The following is a 25,035-nucleotide window of genomic DNA, read 5'->3' on the forward strand; positions in this document are numbered from 1 at the left end:
ATAACATGACACAGTATAGTAATTCCAGAACAGGAAGAAACAAGGAAAAGCAAATAGAAATTTGTTAAATCATTGTTGACAGAAAACTCTCCTACCATTATTAAAGAGGAAAATATAACCACCCAAGAAGCTAAAAGAATTTTAATTAGTACAGATCCCTAAAGAGAAGCACCGTTATACATCATAATCAAAATTTCTAAAATCAAAGACAAGGAAAAAGTTCTGAAAAGAGCTCATGAAAAACAAAAAGTTTACCTACAAAGGAGAACCTGGGACTAAGATTGGATTTTTCAGCAGAAAACTTGCATGCAAGAAGGCAATGGTATATAGTATATAAAATTCTGAAAGAAAATTACAAACCAAAAATCTTTTATCCAGAAAAGTTGTCTGTCAAATATGAGAGAGAAATAGTGCATGTCCAGACAGAGAGAATTTAAAGGGATTTATAAAAATAAAATCAATCCTGTATACTGTGAGGAGTTCTACGAATACAACCAGCAACAGCTGCAGACATCAGCCTGAGCTCAACATACAAGACAATACTACACAAAGTCAACCCAATTATCAAGAAAAGCAAACAAACCAAAAAACTCTTACAAAACTCAAAATAGGGAACCAGACACATCAATTTGAAATTAAGACAGTTAGAAAATAAAAAGGGAATAATTCAGATACAAAACATTTGAATGGAGAGGAAGTAATGACAATTTCAAGGAAGAACAAATCGTGTTAAATTTGGGAAGAGATAAATAATAAGGTAACCTCAAAGAAAATGGATCAGGCTTACCAAAACGTAAATTTAAAAAGAATAGTAAAGTAGCAAATGAAAAAAAGGACACCAAAAAAATCACAAAATTAACTTAGCACATTAAAGACAAAAAACAAAGAAACCACCAACAATACAAACATAGCAAAATGACAAAAATAAATTCATACCGACCGATGACATTGAATGTAAATGGATTAAAATGTACCGTTCAAGAGAGACAGAGTATCAAAATAGATAAGAAAAAGAACTCATTAGTTTTCCACTTATAAGAAACACAACTTAGATTCAAAGACAAAAAATAGATTAAAAATCAAAGAGTGGGAAAATATATTTCAAGCTAATGGCAATGAGATAAAAACAGAGTGGCAATTTTAGTCGTCCATAAAGTAGACTTCAAGGCAAAATCTACGATTAGCAATTAAGAAGGCCACTATATAATGATCATAGGGACAACAGAACAAGAAGATATAACTGTAATATTTGTGCACTCAATGAAAGACCTTCAAAATCAGTTAATAAAACCCTTATAGATTTCAAGAGAGAAATAGACAACACTTCAAAAATAGTAGAGGCTTTCAAGATGCACTTGAAGGACAGAACAACTAGAAAGAAAGAAAAGTGTAGAACTAATCAATATAGAGAAGAGTCCATTAAGAACAACACAATATACATTCTTTTCCAGCATCTACGGTCAATTCTCCAGAATTGACCATATGGCAGGTCATTAAGTAAGCCTTAATAAATTTTAAAACATTTAACTAGTACAAGCCATCTTCTCAGATCACAGTGCTATAAAATTATAAGTCAGCAATAGGAAGATTAAGGGGGATAATCAAATACATGAAAATTGAATAACACCCTGCTAAAAAATCATTGGGTAATTGAAATAAAGGAAAAAAATAATGATTTCTTGATAACAAATGAGAACGAAAATACAATGTACCCAAAGCTGGGAGTCAGCTAAAGCAGTCCTCAAAGGGTAATTTATAGCAATAAACACACATTGAAAAAGGAAAACCCAAACCAATAACTTTAGCCAACATCAACAACTAGAACAAGAACAGTAAAATAAACCCACAGTCACAAAAATAAAAGAAATAGGATATGTTTTTTTGTTTTTATTTATTGGCAAAATTGGGTTTCCATTTACCAAAAATTGAAAACAGGACCCATACCGTACTCCATATACAAAACTGAATTAAGATGCATTAGACTCCTGAATGCAAATCCTAGAGCTGCTATATAGAGCATCAGTGGAAAAACTAGGGAGAAATTTAGTCCCGAAATGGCATAAGCACACTATCAAACAGAATGAAAAATGCACACACAGCAGAAGATATAATAGATGATGGAGGCCTTTTAAAAATTAGACACATATACATCAAAATAATTCATCAAAATAGTAAAAAGAGAACCCATGAACTGGGAAAATATTTTCGGCAATGACATATCAGACAAGGGACTAATCTCTTAAATGTATAGCAAACTGTAACACATCAAAAAAAAGATGAATAACCCAATTAAAAAATGGGTAGAGTACATGAACAGACAGTTTACCAAGAAAACATTCAGCTGTCTAACAAGCATCTGAAGAAATGCTCATCATCACTAGGCCGTCTTAGAGAGACAAAGCGATAAGATACCACTTCATCCAGGCCCTGATACCAAAGGTCAAAAAAGCAGAAAACAAAGAATGCTAGAAGAGGTGTATAGAAATTGGAAACCTTGGCCATCTAGCTGAGAAGCAACAAAGCCCACGTGGAAGGCACACCAGCCTGTGTGATCTCGAGGTGTCGATGGGATCAGGTACCACGCATCAAAAAACAAAAAAATCATATCATTGTGAATGAAGGGGAGTGCAGAGTGGGGACCCAAAGCCCATCTGTAGGCAACTGGACATCCCCTTACAGAAGGTTCATGGGGAGGAGACAAGCCAGTCAAGGTGCAGTATAGCAATGATGAAACATACAACTTTCCTCTAGTTCTTTAATGCTTCCTTCTCCCCACTAACATGATCCCAATTCTACCTTACAAATCTGGTTAGACTAGAGGATGTACAGATCAGAGCTGGAAACACAGGGAATCCAGGACAGATAAACCCCTCAGGACCAATAATTAGAGTAGAGATACCAGGAGGGTAAGGGAGAAAGGGGGAACCGATTACAAGGATCTACATATAACCTCCTCCCTGGGGGATGGACAACAGAAAAGCGGGTGAAGGGAGATGTCGGACAGTGTAAGATGACAAAGTAATTTATGAATTATCAAGGGTTCATGAGGGAGGGAGGAGTGGGGAGGGAGGAGAACAAATGAGTTGATACCAGGGCCTCAAGTAGAAAGCAAATGTTTTGAGAATGATGATGGCTACAAATGTGCTTGACACGATGGATGTATGGATTGTGGTAAGAGTTGTATGAGCCCCCGATAAGATGATTTTTAAAAGAAAAAAAATTGGAAACCTCATACACATTGCTAATGAGACTAGAACAGCCCAACTAGTGTTGAAAGCTGTGTGGCACATCTCAAAGAATTGGGACTAGAAATACCGTAACTAGCAATCACACGACTTGGTATATACCCTGTAGAAGTTAGGAACACAGCACAAGCATATCTGTGCACCTATGTTCATCACAGCATTATTCACAATGGCAAAAAGACAAACACCCTACTGGTAAATGCCCATTGGTGGAAGAATGAATAATAAACTCTGGTACATACAAAATGGAATACCAAACATTGCTGTAGAATAATGGTCGAAGAGTGAAATACCTCATGATATGGATGAATTTGAAGGACATTATGCTTAGTGAAGTTAATCACAAAAGGACAAATATTGTATGAGACCACTGATGGGAAAAAAATTGAGAAAAGGTGTTCATACCAAAAGAAAACAGACATTGATGGTTACCAGGGTCAGAGGGGAATTGGGGAAGGGGAAGTTATAAGCTAGAGAGGAAAAATAAATCTTAATTTGGGTAGAAAGAAAGACAAAGAGGGAGAGGAGAGTAAAAAGGTGGTAGAATAGACTACGCCACGGGGAGGGTTGAACATTGTTGACAAGTTGTTTACATTGTTGAATGCAAAAATAATGATCTGATATTCAAACCCTATCTAATTCACAAAAGTTTTAAAAAAATTCACAAAGAGGTTGTGAGATAAGAGATAAGAATAGCTTTATAAGTTAAATGATGCTACTGAATGCTTTTTGAAAGTACTTCTTAACTACTAATTACTTTCAAAATTATGCTTGGTAATTTGATGTAATGTGTTACATATTTAGAGAAAAGTATACCTATGCTGTTCCTTTAACTGTAGTAAAATCAATATTCCTCATTGAAAAATTTTCTCTATTAATATTTACATCCTAAACACAATTATTGTGCCAAGTGTTTATTCTTGAAGATTTTACTCAAGTTAAATGTTCCTTAATGTCAAATAAATGATAGAATATATTATTTATTACTTAGCATTTTAATAGTGGCTGTTTCAAAATTTATGAATGTGTTAATTTAGTAGTAAAATGTTCTCTGTGAATAACTTTGTTGTTGAAGCTAAAATCCCTATGTAACATAAGTAGTTTTATTAGCATTATTGTTTTATCAGAGTAAAATTTTAAAATAGCTCTATTATAAACTACACGGGAGCAGGAATTATGTATGTCCTATCACTGTTGTACCTGAAGTTGTGCTTGAGACAATAGGTGCTTAATTAATGCTGGGTAAATGAAGGAACTCCAGAGAACTTAATTGAATTTGTGAAAATTTTTGTCTATTGATATCCATATATATATTCTGTAGAAAAAGGTGTCTCATAGTCTCCAAGTGGGATACTTACATAAACTCCTGGAGAAATTATTTCTTATAGTTAGAATAATAGTGACATCACATGTTAATAGGAACATTTTCTTATTTTTAAGGCACAGGAAATGGCATTCAGTGGCTAGGCCCCAAGAGCCTGTATGTGGTTATTTGTTCGATAAATGTGCCGATTTTTCTCCTTTCAGCCCAAGGCTGTTCCAACTTGGAAGACAAGTCCAAGGGCACGTACTGAATGTTTAATGACCAAATGTTTAATGACCAAGGTTTAGAATCAAGCAGAAAGGCTGCAGCTGCAGCAGTAGATCCCCAGTGTAATTGTAGTTATCCTGGGTGCTTTTGTTTTTTTCTCCTGTTAATTTGCTTCTTGTTGTAAATAATAGTGTCTTAATTATTGTAATTAGTATGCTCTGGAAACAAAGGAAATAATAGTAAAGGAAAGATAGTATTTACCAATCTTTTTTTTTTTTTAAACATTTTATTAGGGGCTCATACAACTGTTATCCCAATCCATACACACATCAATTGTGTAAAGCGTATTTGTACATCATTTCTCAAAACATTTTCTCTCCATTTAAACCCCCAACATTAGGTCCTCATTTTTCCCCTCCCTCCCCGCTCCCCCCTCCCACATGAGCCCTTGATAGTTTATAAATTGTTATTTTGTCATATCTTGCCCGGTCCGACTTCTCCCTTCATCCACTTTTCGGTTGTCTGTCCCCCAGGGAGGAGGTCACACACAGTTCCATGTAATCGGTTCCCTCTTTCCTACCCATTCTCCCTTTACCCTCCCTGTTTTGCCACTCACACCACTGGTCCTATAGGGCTCATCCATCCTGGATTCCCTGTATTTTCAGTTCCTATCTGTACCAGTGTACCTCCTCTGGTCTAGCCAGTCTTGCAAGATAGAATTCGAGTCATGGTAGTGGGAGCGGGGAGGAACCATTTAGGAACTAGAGGAAGGTTGTATTTCTCATCATTGTTACATCGCACCCTGACTGGCTCATCTCCTCCCCGAGACCCCTCTGCAAGGGGATCTCCAGTGGCCTACTAATGGGCTTTGGATCTCCACTCCACACTCCCCCCATCATTCACTATGGTAAGATTTTTTGTTCTGATGATGCCTTACACCTGATCCCTTCGACACCTCGTGGTTGCATAGGCTGGTGTGCTTTTTCCATGTGGGCTTCGTTGCTTAGTATTTACCAATCTTAAATAACTATAAAAAATAATGAAGTTTCAGTGAATGCTGACAAAGAGAATGGTTTGCATTTAACGTGCTTTAAATGGGGCCCTGGCTTGAGTATCAGAATAACAGATGTCAAACATACCAGGCCAGAGAATACAGTGAAAGAATGAAAAAGAACACATTTATTTAAAAATTGCTAAATGTCTTATTTCAATTAAACCTAGGTTTAATTGATCAATTTAACTAGAAGGCATGAACAATCAGTATCATGGGTGTTTTCTCAAGATTTGAGAAGCCAGGCTTCCCTTTACCAAGTTTCTTCTCCACACAGAGGCCTGGGTAGAGAGACAAGCAAGATCCCTCTTAGTTTGATTACAAGTACAGTCCCTCTTCCCCACTGAAGAATCTGTCATTAAATACACTTGTGATGTGGTGACGACCTATCATGAGAATGAAAACTGGAGTATGACTGCTGGTGACTGCCTGTTTCCATCTTGTAGGTGAGTGATTTTGGCTTAGCAGTGAAGAAGCATGGCAGGGGGGAAGCCATGCTGCAGACCACATGTGGGACTCCTATCTATATGGGTAAGTTAGTAGACTTTACAGCAATTCGTCTTTTAGTTATTTTTTGGTATGTAAGTCGTTTGTATTGTTGGGTGAGATTGAGTCAATTTGCAACTCACAGTGACTCCATGTAACCAATTAGTACTGTCCTATGGGGTTTTCTAGGCTATAATCTTTATTGGTGGGAGAAAATGAGGCTTCCTGCTTTCCCATAAAGATTTACAGCCTCTTAATAATAATTTGTAAATTATCAAGGGCTCATGAGTGGGGGAGGGAGGAGAAAAATGAGGAGATGATACCAAGGGCTCAAGTAGAAATAAAATGCTTCAAGAACAATGATGGCAACAAATGTGCAAATGTGCTTGACACAATGGATGTATGTGTATGGATTGTGATAAGAGCTGTAAGAGTCCCCAATAAAATGAATTGTACAAGCCCCCAATAAAATGGTTCAAAAAACAAAACCCAAAAAAAAAGATTTACAGCCTCAGAAACTCAAAGGGCCAGTTCTGCGCTACCCTCTAGGGTCGTTTTGAGTCCGAATTGACTTGCTGGTTGAGTCTCGTTTTAGAATCTTGACTGGCGCAGACCACCAGGCTTTCTCTTGTGGAGCCTCTGGGTGGATTCTAACCACTACCTTTTCGTTAGCCACAGAGGGGTTGACTTTAGCATCACCAGGGCTCCTTATGTATAAAATTACAACAATTCGTATGGATAAAGCTTGAGCAATTGTGCTTTCCTCTCATGGCTGAAGGACCCAGATTGAGCTACGTTTTCTTTTCTTAGTTCAAATAGTGTTCATTATTTCAGCATTTTTCTCAGAGGCTTTATCTTTCAATATTTTGGTTGTTTTTATTGTTTCTCTAAGTACTTCTTAAAATTGCTGAATTTCATAGTCAATCACACACCAAATGTAATTCTTGCTTATGTTAATTCATGTTAAAATCGTGTGTGTGTGTGTGTGTGTGTGTGTGTGTGTGTGTGTGTGTGTGTGTGGTGTCTTTGGAATCAAGCTATATCATAAAGGGCACGGGTTAACTATATTTTGTAAAGCCACAGTTTCTAAATGTGATTTTTAATAGCTTTATTGAGGTATAATTTAAATACTACAAAGTATATAATTCAGTGACTTTGATACATTTATAAGATTGAACAGGCAGTCCCACAAAGCGGTTGTAGAAGCTTTTCACCTCAAAAAATGTCCTTGTGCCCATTGGCAGTCAATCCTGTTCACATCCCAATTCCAGGGAAGCAGAAATCTTTTTGTCTCGCTAGGTTTACCTTTTATGGGCATTTTATATAAATGGAGCCCCACAGTATGCAGTGTTTTGTATCTGGTGTCTGATTTCTTTTATTAGCATAATGTTTTTTGTAGTACATCCAAGTTGTATCAGTGACCTATTCTTTTTTAGAGAGCAAAATCAATTTTCTACTCAACACTCCACACACATTTTGTTTCATGTCATTGTATCACAGTATCTGCAATTTACCCACACTACATATTTCACTCCCTCTTTTGTTTGCCATTACCATCTCTCCTGCTTTCTTAACCCGTTTGAACTCGGTCCTTCGGTAAATGCTGTCCTTTTGATCCAAAGTGGTTCATAATTCTTAGATGTACATCTCTCTCTAGTGTTATTGTTCTCTGTTGTTTGACTGAAAAATCAGTCATGGGAAGATTCATCTTGGAGGTTCTACTAGTCTCTATCCAACTAGTAAACCTGGTAATTTTTTGTTTGTTTTGTTTTTTTAAATTATTTTGAGTTTTTCCCCATGTTTTTCTTCCATACTATCCAAGAGCATCTAATGTGAACTCTTTAGGGCTGTTGGGCACCATCTGGTTCTTCTGATCTCAGGGGTCATGGAGGTTGATGTTAGGATAATTGCTTCCGTGTAGCTTCAGTTTTCTTCACTTTTCATTTCTGGACAGGGAGTGACCAGTGGTTGCACTTCACATGGCTGGTCATGATCTGATAAAAGCCCCGTCATTACTCACTGAAGGAGGATATAAAAACATTGTCTTTGTGAACTGTGTTATGCTAATTCACCTTGGTGTTCTCCAACATCATGGTCCTGAGCTTCCAGGCCCCATTACTCATTCCCTCAGGGTGCTTGTTTATGTTGAAAAAGTTTCATAACTTTGTCCCCTGTGCATTCCACACACAGACATATATGTATATAGATTTGTGGGTACAATTCTACTCTCCCCCTACACATAGTTAGCCTGCATCTTTATCCATTATTGCAGGACTGTGTATTCAACAATATTTACCTCTGTTGCCTTTAACTCTGGATTCCTCCCAGTGCCTTCTCCCGCCTCCATCATTTTGGGCTTTTCTCCCTCTTATTCTACATTGTCTTCCCTTTCACTCAAGTTAATATATGACTGTCCTCTACTTAGTAATTTACCCTTCCATCCTGGTAATCATCTAGTAATGTTTCTTTTAATGTGAAATACATTTAGTTTTATAATTGTGGTCTTCTACAATATGTGTCCTTTTTTTCAGTGATCTATACAATATTTGACCTTTTGTAGTTGACCTGTTTCACTCAATCTCACATTTTCCAGGTCCATTATGAAGTGCTTAGCAGATTCATCATATTCTTTCATGTTGGGTAGTCAGTTTATCATACTGTGGTGACCTGCTTGCTTCTATGATGCATGCTAGAAACAATGACACTTTTTTTCAAATACCAACAGGGTTATATATGGTGGACAGGATTCGGTGGGGTTTTGACCCGAAGAACAGATTAGGGATATGAAATAGGAGATTCACTTTGAGGGATTAGCCACTGAAAACAGTCTGAGTAGTACTGGAAGATGGTTGGATATGGTGCCAGAAGATGAGCTCAACGTTTGCCCATGCTGGAAAGTAGTCAAAATATGACTGGGGAGAGCTACCTCTTCAAAGTAGAGTTGACCTTAATGAAATGAATGGAGCAAAGCATTTGGCACCTTCATCTGCTGAAGGGTATGATTTAAGATGAGAAGAAAAAGTTGCAGATATGCAATAATGACCAGAATGTGGAACATATGAAGTACAATTCTAAGGAAAAAACTCCTTTCTTAGATTCATACTCCATACATTGCACATTGGAATTTGTCAAAATGAAGCTGTCAAATGAAATGGAACGTATAAAGATATCATATGGATTAGTGAGCTGGAATAGACAGCTACTGGTCATTTTGAATCAGACCATCATGTGATTTACTATGTCAGGAATGACCAGTGTAAGGAAAAGGTGATGCATTCATTATTCAAAAAGGTATTTGAGGATCTATCTTGAAGTATACAATGTGGCATGTGATGTCATAATATCATATGCCTATTAAGAAGACCAGTTAATAAAACTATTACTCAAATTTACACACCAACCACTAAAGCCATTGAAGAAGAAATTGAATAAGTTTTCCAACTTCTTCAGTCTGAAATTGATCAAATGTATAATCAAAGCACATTGATAATTACTGGTGATTGGAAGTTTAAAAAAAAGAAGGATTGGTAGTTGAAAATATGACTTTAGTGATAGCAACAAAGATCACATGACATGATTTTTTATTGCAAATTTCAGGAACATAATTGGCAAGTATACACTTGGACTTCACCAGATGGAATTACACAGTAATCAAGTTGACAACATCGGTTGAAAGAGACAATAGAGAAGTTCAGTATCAGCTAAAACTGTGGTAAACTGAGGAGGTGGTAGGGTGTCTTAATTCTCCACTCACAACCAAGGATATGGAAAACTAGCCCTATTTTGAGAAAGATCTCCATTGTTCTGAGATAGAAATGTTTTCAAAGACATGTTCTCCAGGCTGAAAATGTGTCCCCCATAATAGTCCTCCATTAAGGAGCAGTCATAAAGGAGCTACCATAAAAGATGTCGCGTACTTGTGTCTGGCAACTTCACTGTGTCTGTAAATAAGAGTAATCAGGTTCCATAGCCAACCCATCGTAAAATGTAGGAGGGCCCAGGAGCGTTCAAGGTCAACTAGCACTAGGTCAAGACCTGGGTCATTTCATTGCCTTTTGTGGGGGCTGCCCACTAATGATATTACTCATTGACTGTGTAATATGTTTACCGTATGTTGTGTATGCCCTTTGAAGGATCTGTAAACCTCATTATACGCACTCATTGGAAAAGCGCAAAGTCACTTCTGAGGCCCTGTTCAAGTGTTGGGGATCCTCATAACCCGACATAAAAGGAGGCCAGGGACAGCTGTTGAATGGACCATGAATAGCTTTTTGCTAATGCCTTCAGTGCAGGTTGGAATTCCACCAGGTATTGATCATATGCTACCAATTCAAGTGGATTATGTAATATCCAACTAGTCTATGCCAAAATTTTGGAAGACAACTAATTAGCAAAGTTATTACAAGAGATTCATATTTATGCTCATTCCAAAGAAAATGGACCCAACAGAATGGGGACATTATTGACAATATCATTAGTACCATATGCAAGTAAAATCTTGCTGAGGGTTATTCAAAAACAGCTGCAGCAGTCCATTGACAGAGAGCCTCCAGAAATTCAAGACTGATTCACAAGAGGATGTGGAATGAGGATATCATGGCTGATGTCAGATGAATCTCAGCCGAAAGCAGAGAATATCAGAAAGATGTTTACATGTGTTTTATTTACTATGCAAAGGCAACTGACTCTATGGATCAAAACAGACCAAGGATAACATTGAGAAGAATGACATTCCAAAACACATTTTTGTGCTCATGAGGAGCCTGTAAGTGGACCAAGAGGCAGTTGTTTGTACTGAACAAGGAGATACTTCATCATTTAAAATTAGAAAAGTATGCATTAGGGCTGTATCTTTTCACCATGCTTATTCAATCTGTGTGCTGAGCAAATAATCTGGAAACTAGACCATATGAAAAAACGTGGCATCAACACTGAAGGAAGACCCCTTAACAATCTGTGATATACAGCTGATACAATCTTGTTTCCCGAATTGCTCTAACATTTTCTGTTTTCCATAATCCCTCTGTAGATTTCTTGATCTTTCTCTCAAACTGTTGAAGGTACCTAGTTATCATTCTTATCAGGTAGTTCCAATGTCATTTCTTCCTCAGGAAGGTTTTCCGTCTCTTTCTCTGGATCACTTGTTTGAGCCACTCTTTATCTCTCTGTGTGTCTACATGTGTGTATAATTTTTTTCTGTCAATTAGGTGAAGCTTTACAGAGCAGAGCAGTGCTACACTCAGTTCTTCATGCATATTCTGATTCCACTAATTCATTGCAGGCCTCTCACGTGATCTCACTTTGCCCTGGTGTTTCCTAATACAATTCCTCTTTCTTTCACAACCCTCTGAACTTTGTCATTGGTTAAATGCTACCCTTTTGTTCATAAGTGGTTGATTTTCTGTTGGAGAGTTAAGTTCTAACACAGGGATAAGTTTGCTTCCAGATCTGGAGGCTAAAGGCCTTAGACTTGGGGCCCCACCATTCTCTAGCCAGCAGTAATCTTGGTCTCTTCTCTGATTTTGTGTTCTGTTCCACATCCCCCCTCTCCCCTCCCATCTAGGTCTTTTGGTCTCAGGGGTGTGGAGACTGGACTCATTGCTCCCATGCCTCTCTCTCTCTCTCTCTCTTACTCTATTTTCCTCTGGACAGGGAATGGCCAATATTTGCACTTTAGATAGTTACTCACAAACTTTGAAGACTGCAGTTGCTACTCACCAAATTAGGATGTAGAATGTCGTCTTTGTGAACTATGCTATACCAATTGACCTTGGCACCCTGGCCCTGAGGTTATGATCCTGTCCTCCAGGTCCAGCAAGGTGTTTGGCTATTGCCAAGAAGTTTACATATTTTTGTCCCCTGTATGTTCCACCATCACCATGGATAGATTTATTTAAAAAGTAAATATACATATAAAAATCTTGTCAAACTTTTATATATTTATAGGTATGCTCTATCATTCTCCTACCTGCTCAGTCTGTATGTCTTCCCAAGCATCTACTTATAGCTCCCGATTGTTGCCAGATTTGATAACATTGTCTGCCTGTTACCTTTAATTCTTGCACATATCCCAGTGTTTTCCCTTGCCTCCGTCATGTTCTCCCTAACTTCACTTTCATTGTGTTTTGCCTTTGCTTTCCGATCATTTGTTTGCCCTCTAGCCCATGACTTTCCTTCCTTCCCTTGTTTTCCCACCCCTAGTAATCATCAAAAATGTATTTCTTTTAGTATAAAACCCAATTATTGACTTTTTATAATAGTGATCTCATACAATGTTTGCCCTTTTGTGATTGACTAATCGCACTCAGCATTAGATCATCTAAGACTATTCATGTTGTAGGGTGTTTTGCAGCTTCACTGTTATTCTTTAATGATGCGCATAGTATTCCATTGTATCTCTACACTTGAGTGTGTTTGCTTATTCTTCCACTGATGGACATCTAGATGGTTTCTATCTTTCTGCTGCTGTGAATGGTGAATAGCTGTGATGACCATGGGTGTGCATATATCTTTTCATAGCTTGGTTCTTATTTCTCGAGGATGTCTACCAAGTAGAGGTATTACTGGGTCACTTGGTGTTACCAACTGAGTCGGGTGGCATCTCCTACTCTTTGAGGAAATGCCATACCACTTTCCATAGAAGTTCCACCACTTTACAGTCCCACTATCAGTGTATGTGGGTTCCAGTCTCTTTGTATCCTTGCCAGCATTTTTTGTTATCTGTGTTTTTTTTTAACTTTGGTATTAATGCTGGGTGAAGTGTGACATGTCATTGTTTTGATTTGCATCTCTCAAATTGCACATGATCATAAGCATTCTGTTGTATTTTTTGGCCACTTGAATGTTTTCTTTGTTCATGTCTTCTGTCCATTTTAAATTGGGTTATTTATCTTTTTATTTTTGAGTTATTAAAGTATTTGAGGTATCTAATTTTTTTTCAAGATTACTCTTTTCTGACATTTCATTGCCAAAATATTTGTCATCGTCTGTGATTCACTTACTCTTTTGGTTAAATCTTTTGATGCACAGAGTGTCTAACTTTTAGAAGGGCAGCAGCAGTACCAGGAGACCGAAGTGAGATGGCACAGAAGCTGACTCACAGAGCAAGAGAGCTGAGTGCCTTTGGGCAAGAGGCTTCCTGGTAGATTGCAGTGCCTCTGGCACATATTGGTAGAACTCAAGAGCTTGGCAATACTTTACCTGAGTACACAGAGGTTGTTCCTGGTCCAAGAGGCCTAAAGGGTTGAGAAGCGGAAGAACAGGAACAAAAGCTAAAGAGACAAGGGACACAAAAACAGAGCTGCCTTAGTTTCATGGGGTGGAGCCATAGTCTGTGGGGTCTCAAAGTGGGAGTTCATGCCTTCTGGAGTTTCGAAGGGTTGGGTCCCAGTTTATTAGGCGTCAAAGAGTTAGATCTTCACAAACTCCATTCTAGAGGGTGAGGCTACCATTCACGGAGAATGGATCCATCTGGAGATGAGGAGTGGGGGTGACACTTAGATGGACGAGGAGAAGGGGCTGCCTAAAGCTCAGGGAGCAGAGTCGCTATTCCAGTGGATCTGGAAGACAGAGCTGAGTCCTAGAGCCAGGCAGCCTCTGTCTTGAACCAGGACCTCGATCTTGACCAGGACCCAGAGTTTCAAGGGCAAAACTATTACCTAGTCTCAGAAAAGAAAATGATTTTCAATCTTTGAAAGCTAATGTGTTCATTGGTCTTCTGGATTTTTGACTTGTTCTATGTTTTTTATTCCTCCTTTCCCTACAATGTTTCCCATCTGTAATAGAAATATCTGTTTATATCTGTTCCACCCTTGTATTTTGGAAGTAGAGAACTTATAGTCTAGATTGCACAGGTTCTCAGATGAAGAAGAATTTTGCCCTCGAAGGAATTTGAACTTGGAGTTGATTTAAGACTTTTGGGATAATATGATGGAGTAAACGTGTTTTATATGTGGTAGGGACATGAATTTTGGGGTGACTAAAAGGTGAAATATCGTGAATTGAAAATATCTCTCCCTCAAATAACCATCAACTTGTCAGGACCACAATTCTCAGGGATTTGCCAGTTATATAACGATGTGATCATTTTCCATGGTATCCTCCCCATGATATCATCTCTTCTCTTAGAAGAGATAAAAGGAGAGTAAAGTGAACAAATAGAGAGGGACCTTAGTGCCACCAAGCAAGAAGAGCCTGGAGGGAAGGCTGGAGTAAGTCTTCGGAACTGCAGTCCCTATGCTGACAACCTCCTAGACCCAGAGAAGACTCGTATTAAAACACATGAAGATCTCTCAGAGATGCTAGACACCCAGATGGTGGAAGATGTTGATACAAGGGCCTTTTCTCAGAGCTGACAGAGATGTAAGGACTTCCTCTAGAACAAAGCCCTCCTCTAGAGCAGGTGCCCAGAATTTGGACTTCTAACCTCCTGAGCTGGGAGAGAATAGATTTCTGACTGTGAAAACCATTCACTTTTGGAATTTATGTTTTAGCAGCATATTTTCAGTTTTCTGCAGATGACTGGATTGTTTTGAGTATGTTCTTTTGTGAATGTGTGCTAGCTAGCTTATCTTAGCCATTTTTTAAAAATCTGGTCTTCACTGTAGTAGGTGAATGTGGCTTATAGGTTTTCAACTTTGAGGGATTGAACACATGATCAAGTTTTAGAATTTTTCCCTGCCAATTGCTGTCAAGTTGACATGTTAGGCTGTGATCCACATGGTCATCAATTCGAAACCACCAGCAGCTTGATAGGAGAACGACTGGGCTTTCTACTCCCGTAAATAGTTACGATCTTGGAAACCCACAGGGGGTCGCTATGAATCAGCATTGACTGGATGGCAGTGAGGGTTTTTTCCCTCTCTATAGGAAAGAGTAAAATTATTCTTCAAGGTTTCCACGACTTTCCTTAACTTTCTCTCTTGGACAAGCTGGTGGGTTTCAAAGGTAAAACCGTTGACCTTGACATTAGCAGTCCAATGAGCAGTCCAATGATTCACCCCCGGAACCACCAGGGCTTCTAAATATTCTCGTGGATGTTCAAAATGTCCACTCTGTTCATTGACCATAAAAATTCCCATGTGACACCTGTATGATTTATATTTTCCATATTGCTAGTTATTTTTGTTTGCTTCTTCTGATGTCTCAGAAACTCACAGGGCCAGTTCTAGTCTGTCCTTGAGGGTCGCTAAGAGTTGAAATCGACTTGATGACAGTGAGTTTGGTTTTTCTTTTTCTTTTTAAGAGAAAGTTATTAAAATCATTGACCAAAATAGTGGCTTTGACAAATCCTTTTGTATTTTCAGTAATTTTTAAAGATCTACTTTATTAAAATATAATGTATATACAATGACACACACAGATAAGTAGTTTGAGTTTGTTTTTGTTTTTTTTGGCTTGATGAGTTTTGAAACATATGCATACAGCTGTATAATTATTACCCAGTGAAGATACAGAACCTTTCTGTCTCTACAGAAAGTTTTTTGTGTACCGTTTAGTCAATATTTCCCCACTGCCCTTCATCTCAGCTGGTCTGTAGTTACACAGGGAACATATATCCAAGCACCCTGAGTTTTTGCCTCCTTATTAGTTGTCTACACTGATAACAAGTGAGAGAACAAGAGAGAAGACCGACGGTTTGCGGAGCTTTGCTGACTTTCTCAATGGCTCTTTGGCTCAGGTCCGAGTGTTATTCTGTCCTTGGCTTCCCTATGAGGGCTACGATGACAGAGCAAGTAGATTTGCCCCAGAAAATTAAGACAACTCTGAAAGAGGGAGGACCAGCGATTCTAGTCCCCTGCCGTGTGGTGCACCTAGCAGAGGTACTTCATTGACTCCTGTCGTAGAATTTGCCCGAATCATAGTTGGAGCCATGGAGCAACTTGAACATGAATGAGTTAATATTTCAGGATTTTAAGTAGACCTCAAAAATACAAGTAGTTGCTTAAAGGAAAAATCTTAATTAGTGACTTGGAGACGACTTAGTTTACTCATGATTTATAACACAGTTTATTAATGATCTATCATGTAGCCTTTTATTCTTTCTCAGCCAACATTTGGACTCCTTTGCGTTGCTTTTTAGTTAGTTGCTGTTCCTAACACGTTAGGTAGAAGGAAGGAGAGTAAATGAAATTACATCGGGTTCATTTTGCTTTCAGTAGTTATTGTAAAAGTTATGTGTGTATGTGTATGTAGAATGAGATTGTTATTGAAAATAAAAACATAGATTTTATGTGGGAGGCATTTGCAGCTGTGAAACTTTTGGCAAATCATTTAAGGTAACTGAATCTTAGTTTCCTCATTGGGAAAGTGAAAATGCTCGTATACTCACTTCTTACGATTCTTCAGAAGCCAAATAACATAGTTCATACAAAAAAATATCTGTAAATTTTGAAGTCCCTATGATATATATATACATTATATACACACATTTTATTTTTATGTTGTAAATATAAATAAAAATATTTTATTGTTCTTTCCCCCCTATCTTTATATGCAAAGTAACATCAGATGAAGCTCTGAAATACTATAATATGATTAGAAACAATGCCAGTCACTGAACAAACACCTGATAATTAAAAAAAGGAGATGCCTTGAGAAATTGGTTCACTTTTTCTGCAGCGTCGTCTGTGCTCTCGAGGCTGCTTTTTAAGGAAGTGCACTGTGCACAACTTTGTGTTGTGGGGCCACAGAGCAGGGGAGTGTGGCATCCCACTCTGGTCTTGTCCTGTGGCTCATTGGCTTTTCAATCCAGTCATGCCTGAGGAGTGCTCGCTCTCTTTGTCTTGGTTTTCTCATTTAGAACATTTGAAAAATAATTCTTATTCTTATTCTGCCTCAGCCGTGAGGTTGCTATTGTTATTCTCTTACGAAAGTGATTTATAACTGTTTACCTTAGTTTTTCTGTGAATCCATATTTCCATACATTGGGCTTGCTTTAAATTATATCCACTTAAGGCATACATTCCGTTTCTCTTTTTGGAAAAGAACTTTGTTTTCTACCATGAGTACACAATTCTTGCAAATCATTTCTTAACAATTTCAAAGGAGTAAAGAGCAGTACATTTAGTTATCTAGTTTATGCCATTGTTCCATTAGAAGCTAAATGATAAGAGGAGGATTACAGTGACACCAATTGTTAAGGCTTGTGCATTATTCATTTAACACCTGCTGTTGGTTTTTTTCCTGTTGGGGAATAAATTACAACACTTCAGCACATTTTTCATGCTTTGTGTTTAACCAGTAAACGTCATTTATTGTATTATTAATATTTTTTTTGCTTATTTGGCAGCCCCTGAAGTTATCAATGCCCACGACTATAGCCAGCAGTGTGACATTTGGAGCATAGGTGTCATAATGTACATGTTGTAAGTAGCCTGCTGAATGCACAGTTTAACGCGAATGTCTACCCTTGAACAGTAGAATGACAATGAGCACGAAAACTAGCCAATACATTTTTTTTAAAAAAAAAGCAATTTCAAAACCAATTAGGAAGCTATTCTAAAAGTGCTTGTTAGTTTTCAGGTACACCTATTAGCTATTTTTTAATACTATCAATTTATGACTTGTAGATCTTACTCTTCTTTTGATCTGTAAATGCAGCAGATCTGTTGTGCACTGTATGAGGTAAGCAAAGGGAGAACCTTCCCCTAGAACCTTCCTGACCCCTTGCTCTGCAAACCAAACCTTTGCATTTTCTCAAGAGATTAATCATAACCCATCAGGTAGAGTGAGGGATTGAGACCTGGCACCAGGGCTGCCCATGTGGACAGGGTAGATATAGGAAGCGGGCACTAGCTAGATAGAAGTGCAACCCAGGATCCAGGGAGAAGTTGTTGTTCCTAATGCTCTAATGCAGCGGTTCTCAATCTGTTGGTCGCGATCCCTTTGAGGGTCGAATGACCCTTTCACAGGGCTCGTCTGATTCATAGCAGAAGCAAAATTACAGTTATGAAGTAACGACAAAAATAACTTTATGGTTGGGGGGTGACCACCGCATGAGGAGCTGTTTAAGGGCTGCCGCATTAGGTTGAGGACCACTGCTCGGATGCTGTGGGAAATATCAGTCATCCTTCTCTCTCGCAGTGGAACCTCATGCCCTGTTCATTCTCCCTTTGAAATGTCCTCCTCCTGTTCTCTCACTTCTTGTCACCCATATCTTTTCTCCAGAATATTTCAGTGTCTTTTTAAATGTTCTCCCTGCTTCTGGTCACTCTCCCCAGTCCATCTGTTTTAGTTAGTAAATGTTGTTATAATAGAAATACCACAAGTTAATGGTTTTAACATACAGAAATTCAGGTGTATGGGAAGGCTGTCTCTCTCTCTCTCTCTCTCTCTGGGCTCTGGGGGAAGGTCCTTGTCTCCTTTTAGCATCTGTGGGACCTGGTCCCTTGGAGAGTGATTTCCGTGTGTCTTGTCTTCAGGTGGTTTTCAGCACAAGGACTCTAGGTACAAAGGACACAGTAGGCTTCTGGCTCGTCTTTCTTGTTGGTACTGAGGGCCCTCCCTCTGTTCACTGCTCTCTCCTCTTATCTCTTGTCAGATTAAAAAGGTGATGCAGGCCACACTCTTTACATCAGATCAGGGCTGTGACCTGAATGAAGTTATTGTAGCCCACCTTAATCTCCTTATAACTAATTGGCTGATCACATCAGATCATATCATAGGGGATGATTGCACCATTACATAATTGCCAGACCACTGAGAATGATGTTAGCCAAGTTGACACATACTTTAAAAAAACTTATTGTATATTATGTAATGATTTACATTTTAGATCATGGACTTTGCATTCAGCAGTTTGAACTACTTGCCAAACCTCATAGTAGTTTACCTTTCACCCACTTCATGGTTTTTCTTCTCCTTCTTGTGGACCACTATCTTCCATGTCACCCACGTTAGCACCCAGCACCAGTCTAGCTCATTGCTTTATAGTCCCTTCCTTGCCCTCCTCCCCCTTGCACTCGGCAAACTCCAACAGCTGTTCCTTTTGGTATGAAAATCTTGTATCTTTGCTTCCCCTTATAACAGTGGTTTCATAAATGTTTGTTCTTTTGTGATGGGTCAACTTCACTCAGCACAGTATTATCCAGGTCCATCCATGCCATGAAGTGGTTGGTGGTTTCTTCATCGCTTTTTAGCATTGCATATTATTCCATGATGTATATGTACCAACATTTCTTTATACATTCTTATACTGATAAGAATTTAGATTATTTCTATTTCTCGTTATTGTGACAAGTGCTGTGATGAACATGAATGGACATATGTCTGTCCATGTTATAACTTTTAATTCTGTAGGATATATACCCAACAGAGGGACTGCTGGGTCACATGGAATTTCAGTCCCCGGTTGTTTGAGATGGTGTCATATCGTTGTTATGTATACATTTTGTTGCACATAAGTACATTCCCACCAGCAGTGTATGAGGGGTCCAGACTCTTCCCAGCCATTCCAGTATTTATTTTGTGTGTGTGTGTGTGTGTTTTTTTAACGTGCCTGTCATTGTCAGTGTAAGTGGCATAGTGAGTGTACTTCTTCGTTTGTTAGCCTTATGGATATCCTCTTTGGCAAGTTGTTGGCTCGTGTCCTTTGCCCACTTTTTAAGTGGGTGGTTTGACTTTTTCTAATTAAGGTGTTACAGTTCTTTCTAGTTTTTAAGATATTAGTCACTTGTCTTATCAAAAATTGTTTCCACTTTGTGGGTTCGCTTTTTAGTTTTTTGATGCAAACAAGCATCTTGTTCTTCATAGGCCCCAGGCATCTCTTTTGTCGTCACCTGTGTGTGCATTCTTCCTTGTATTTGATAGTGTGTCCATGCTCTGGAATAGAGCCCTTATGTTTATGCCTATTTTCTCATAGATGAATCTTATAGTGTGGAAGACAGCTACTTGGCCAACTGACTGGAAAAGATTCATATATCTATCTATTCCAAAGAAAGTTGACCCAACACAATGCTCAAATTGTAAAACAATATCATCACATGCAAGTAACATTTTGCTAAAGATCATCCAACAATGGCTTGCAGCAGGGCATTGACAGGGAACTCCCAGAGGTTCAGGCCAGATTCAGAAGAGGAGGTGGAACATGAGATGTCATTGCTGGTGTCATATGGATCTTGGCTGAAAGCAAAGAATACCAGAAAGATGTTTACTTGTATTTTATTGATTATGCTATGGCATTCAACTGTGTGAGAATTCCAGAACATGGATTAAGAGACAGTTATGCAAATAGAACAACGGTATACTGCATGGTTTAAAATCAGGAAAGGTGTGTGTATTAAGGTTGTATCATTTCACCATACTTATTCAATCTATATAATGAGCAAATAATCAGAGAAGCTGAACTACATGAAGAATGTGGCATATGGTTTGAAGGAAGGCTTATTAATGACTCACAATATGCATATGACACTACCTTGCTTGTTGAAAGTGAGGACTTGAAGTACTTGCTGAGGAAGTTCAAGGGTTGATGTATTATAAATCAATGTAAAGAAGACCAAAATCTTTACAACTGGATCAGTAGGTAACATCATGATAATTGGAAAACGATTGACATTGTCAAGGATTTCTTGCTTGGATTCACAATCGGTGCTCATGAAATCAGCAGTCAGGAGATTAAAGAACTCATTGCATTGGGTCATTCAGCTCCACAAGACCTCTTTAGAGTATTGAAAAGCAAGGATGTTGCTTTGAGGACTAAAGTGTACCTGGATCAAGCCATGTTATTTAACATTGGCTCATGTGCATGTCAAAGTTGGACACTGAATGAGGAATTATGGTGCTGATGGAGAAAATTAAGGTACAATGGCCTGCCAGAAGAACAAACAAATCTGCCCTGGAAGAAGTACAACCAGAATGATCCTTAATGGCAAGGATGCCGAGACTTTGTCTCATGTACTTTGAACACGTTGCCAGGAAAGGCCAGTCCCTGGAGAAGGACATCAAGTTTGATAAAGAAGCCGGGCAGTGAAAAAGTGGAAGACCTTTGACAAGATGGATCAACTCAGTGGTGGCACCAATGTGTTCACACATAAGAACACTTGTGATTGGTCAGTGTTTCGTTCTGCTGTTCATAATAAGGTCATTATGAGTCAGAACCAACTGTATGGCATCTAACAACAACACAGTTCTGGGATTTACATTGAACTCTTTGATCAGTTTTGAATGTGTTTTTGTAAAGAAGGTGAGCTATGGGTCCCGTTTTATGCTTCTACAGTTGGAAATCCAGTTTTGCCAGCACCATTAGAGGAAGAGACTATGCCTGTCCCATGTAATGGGTTCTATTTTGAAGATCTGCTTTTTGTAGGTGAATGCATTTATTTATGGATTCTATATTCGGTTCCATTAGTGTATGTATCTATCCTTATATCAGTACCAGACTGTTTTAAGTACTGTGACTGTGTAATAGATTTTGAGGTGAGGAAGTGAGAGACCGCCTACTTTGTTCTTCTTAAGAAATTCCTTACTTAGCCTGGGTCTCTTCCCATATGAAGTCATCTGGGTCTCTCCATGTGATGGTAATAACTAGTTTTCCATTTAGTTAAGGAACAAAGTTGCAATCTGGATTGGGATTGAATTGCACTTACAGATTATTTTGGGTATTGTTGATATTTTCGCAATATTAAGCCTTCCTATCCATGGACATTTATGTAGGTCTATTTTGGTTTCTTGAAGTAATGTTCTGTTGTTTTCTTTGTACAAGTCTTTTGTATCTCTGGTTAGATTTATTTCTAAGTATTTTATTTTTTGTTTGCCTATTGTAAATGGTATTGTTTTCTTGATTTTTTCCCCCCAGAGCTCTATTCATTAGTATACAGAAATACTAGATTTTTGTATGCTGATATTTGTATTCTTTTATTCTACCATGCTGCTGAATTTCTTGATTGCTTCCACATTTTTTGGTTGAGTCTTGGGGATTTTCTGCATATAAAATCATATCTGAAAATAGTGGGAGTTTCACTTCTCTGTTAAAGTGGATCCCTTGATTTTTCTTTGCTGTCTAATAGCTCTAAGACTGTAACAATATGTTGAATAAGAGTGGGGATAATGGGCGTCTTTATCTGTTTCCCAATCACAAGGGCAGTGTTCCCAGGTTTTCCTCATTGAGGGAGATTCGACACATTATTTCTTCAGACACACATCCATGATGCTATCCTTCACACCGTTGTCAGGGTTGTCTTTTTTTAAGCATACACAGGACCATATTACTTTCCTAATGAAAAACCTCTTATAATTCCCTCTTGCTACAGGAAAAAAGTCAAACCACCTGGCATGGCATATTAAGCCTTTTGTGATGTGGATCCAGCATGCCTGTTCCATTATCAGGCTGGGCATGTGTTCTCATGTACCTGCCCTGTGCTGGGGCCATCCTAAACACCTTCGTTATTCATACACACCTGATTTTACATGCCTGTGGGTCTTTGCTTATGCAGCTTCTTCTACTTAGAATATATTTTTTCTTCTCTGCAAATTTCTTCCCCGGATGGGCCCAGCTCATAAACTAACACACTGCTATCGAGTCAATTCTGACTCATAATAATCTTTCATAGGATTTCTGAGACTATACATCTTTACAGTCATGCCTTTCTCCTGCAGAGTGACTAGTGGATTTGAACCATCAACCTTGTCTTTAGCAGCCCAATGCGTATACTATAGTACCACCAGGTCTCTTAATTCATCTATTAACCCTTTCTATCTCCTTAACTCCTACCTCACCCCAGCAGAATTACTACACTTATTATGTATATTCTTCACCATGCTCCGTAGATAATTTAAGGCAGCATACAAAAATCCATGCAAAATAGTAACATTGAAAGAAAAATAAAATAATAAGATGAAATAGGAATATTTAGCCAGAAATATTTGCACATATATAAATTTGAGAGAATTAATTTTCCACCCTTCTGTGTTCACAGCACCTGTGTTAGCTAGATTATAGTATTGTAATATAATTGTGTTATGTGTATTATGTCTATTTTCCTTGCTCTAAAGTCCATGAAGGGCAGAGATCTTACATTATTCGTTTTTGTATCTCAGGCATCTGGTAGGCAAGTAGCCAGTGCTCAGTATATGTTTGTTAAATTAAATTAAAGTGAATTGTTCTGAAAAGTTAGTGACCATTGTTCTTCCTTTTGGTGAATAGGAACATTTTTATGTGGATGCAACATTAGTTTTATGGTCATATTGAAGATTTCACTATGCACTACCTCTTTCGGATCATTTCTAAATATTGACATTGCAGTAGTTACATTTTCACAGTTCTGTTGAAATGGAATACAGAGGCAGTAGAAATTGGATGATGTGATTGTAGCTGTAACTCAGCTGGTCCACACACATCACCGCCCAGATTGCATGCAGTGTAAATGTACGCAGACTCACAAAGGCTGTGAGCATTGTTCTGTACTGATTAGAGTTATAGCACAAAAGTTCTGTGCCTTAGTCTTTCCATGTAACTATTTAAAATTAATATGTTACAATCTCAAGGCATTCTCACAACACGTGTGAAGCATAATATGTGTAGTCTAGTGTGACACATTCCTGATGTTTGCTGCCGTCTGATTAGTTTGAATCGGGTGTGAAGGAAAATGATAGCATATTACATGTCTTAAAAATCATTCATTTTTAAGGATATGATTTTAATTTTTCTGTCTCAGAGCATCATAATGACATCTTCATATCTTTACAATGGACCCTTACTTAGCTAGTCAGTGTGTTTTCGTTAATCTGTTGGAACCCATTGGTCATAGAGATAATTTTCCTCACCAAGAGTGCAAACATAATGCCTTTTCCAAGTGGGAACGGGGTGCTATTTTCTTGGTTTACCACTTAGCCCTGATTCATTTCTACTTCATTGGACAATGATAACATATTTCCTCCAGGTGAAATTAACATATGGTTAATGGTTGTTATCCTGTGTTGTTTTGAATTCCTATGGATGCAACAGAGAATATAGGAAGGCTTTAAGAGGCATTTTTCATGTCTTAGATTGCCTTTTTCTGGATGTGCAGAAAATTGCTGTCATAAAATTTCATATGCTGCTGATTGACCAACCATTAGATACATTTTTACGAAAGTAAAATTGCAAAGGGAAGAAAAAAGTGGAATTTAAAAAACATAGCCCTTGAGCTATAGTTGAATGCAAGTCAGGCAGTGCAGCCTCAGCTAAGAAACTGGTTGATGTGCACATCCCTGGTTGATAACGGGCTCAGTGAGCCAGGCTCTGCTGACTTGGCCTTGTTATAAGAGATAGTCATTGTCCATAAGGTCATTGATCTGGTTTTGTGTTCTATGAACTTTATGTTGCATTTTAAAACTAAACAACAGTGAGGCAAGTAAGATGGGAAGGTCAGCATGAGCTGGATAAATAAAAACACAGTTTTAGAATATGAGGTTTCATGATAATTGGATGCATGCCACTCTCTTCACAAGAAGAAGATATTGGTGACTGAAAAGCTCTATTGCCCAGCCTAGTTTGAGAGGCTACTAGAATGAAAGCAACATTCCCCTCCCCCAAGGAAGCTCATCATCATCATCATCATGAAAAAATAAGTTATCACATTTAGTTTTGTTCAGAAAATGTTCGTCAGGCAGATTTTTAGAGAACGTATGGAAAAATATAACCAAAGAAAATTTGTAAAAAACTAATCTGTGCTGTCAAAGCCAATCCCAATTTTATTCACACATTGTAATTTCTGTACACCCACCTAGATAAGAGAAGTTGG

The 25,035-nt window shown here is 38.2% G+C and overlaps 1 protein-coding gene across 1 annotated transcript in view; it reads left to right on the plus strand.

The window, feature by feature from the left end:
• STK33 (serine/threonine kinase 33) overlaps positions 1–25,035 on the plus strand; it is a 222,361-nt gene that overhangs the window by 126,131 nt on the left and 71,195 nt on the right. Inside the window, exons 8-9 of the mRNA XM_045290987.1 lie at positions 6,274–6,358; positions 17,604–17,679. Coding sequence (XP_045146922.1) covers positions 6,274–6,358; positions 17,604–17,679 — 161 coding nt within the window. The remainder of the gene's footprint in view (positions 1–6,273; positions 6,359–17,603; positions 17,680–25,035) is intronic.

Source organism: Echinops telfairi, unplaced genomic scaffold, assembly GCF_000313985.2.
Source record: "Echinops telfairi isolate 266 unplaced genomic scaffold, ASM31398v2 ScPeMD7_60;HRSCAF=208, whole genome shotgun sequence".
NCBI lineage: Eukaryota > Metazoa > Chordata > Mammalia > Afrosoricida > Tenrecidae > Echinops > Echinops telfairi.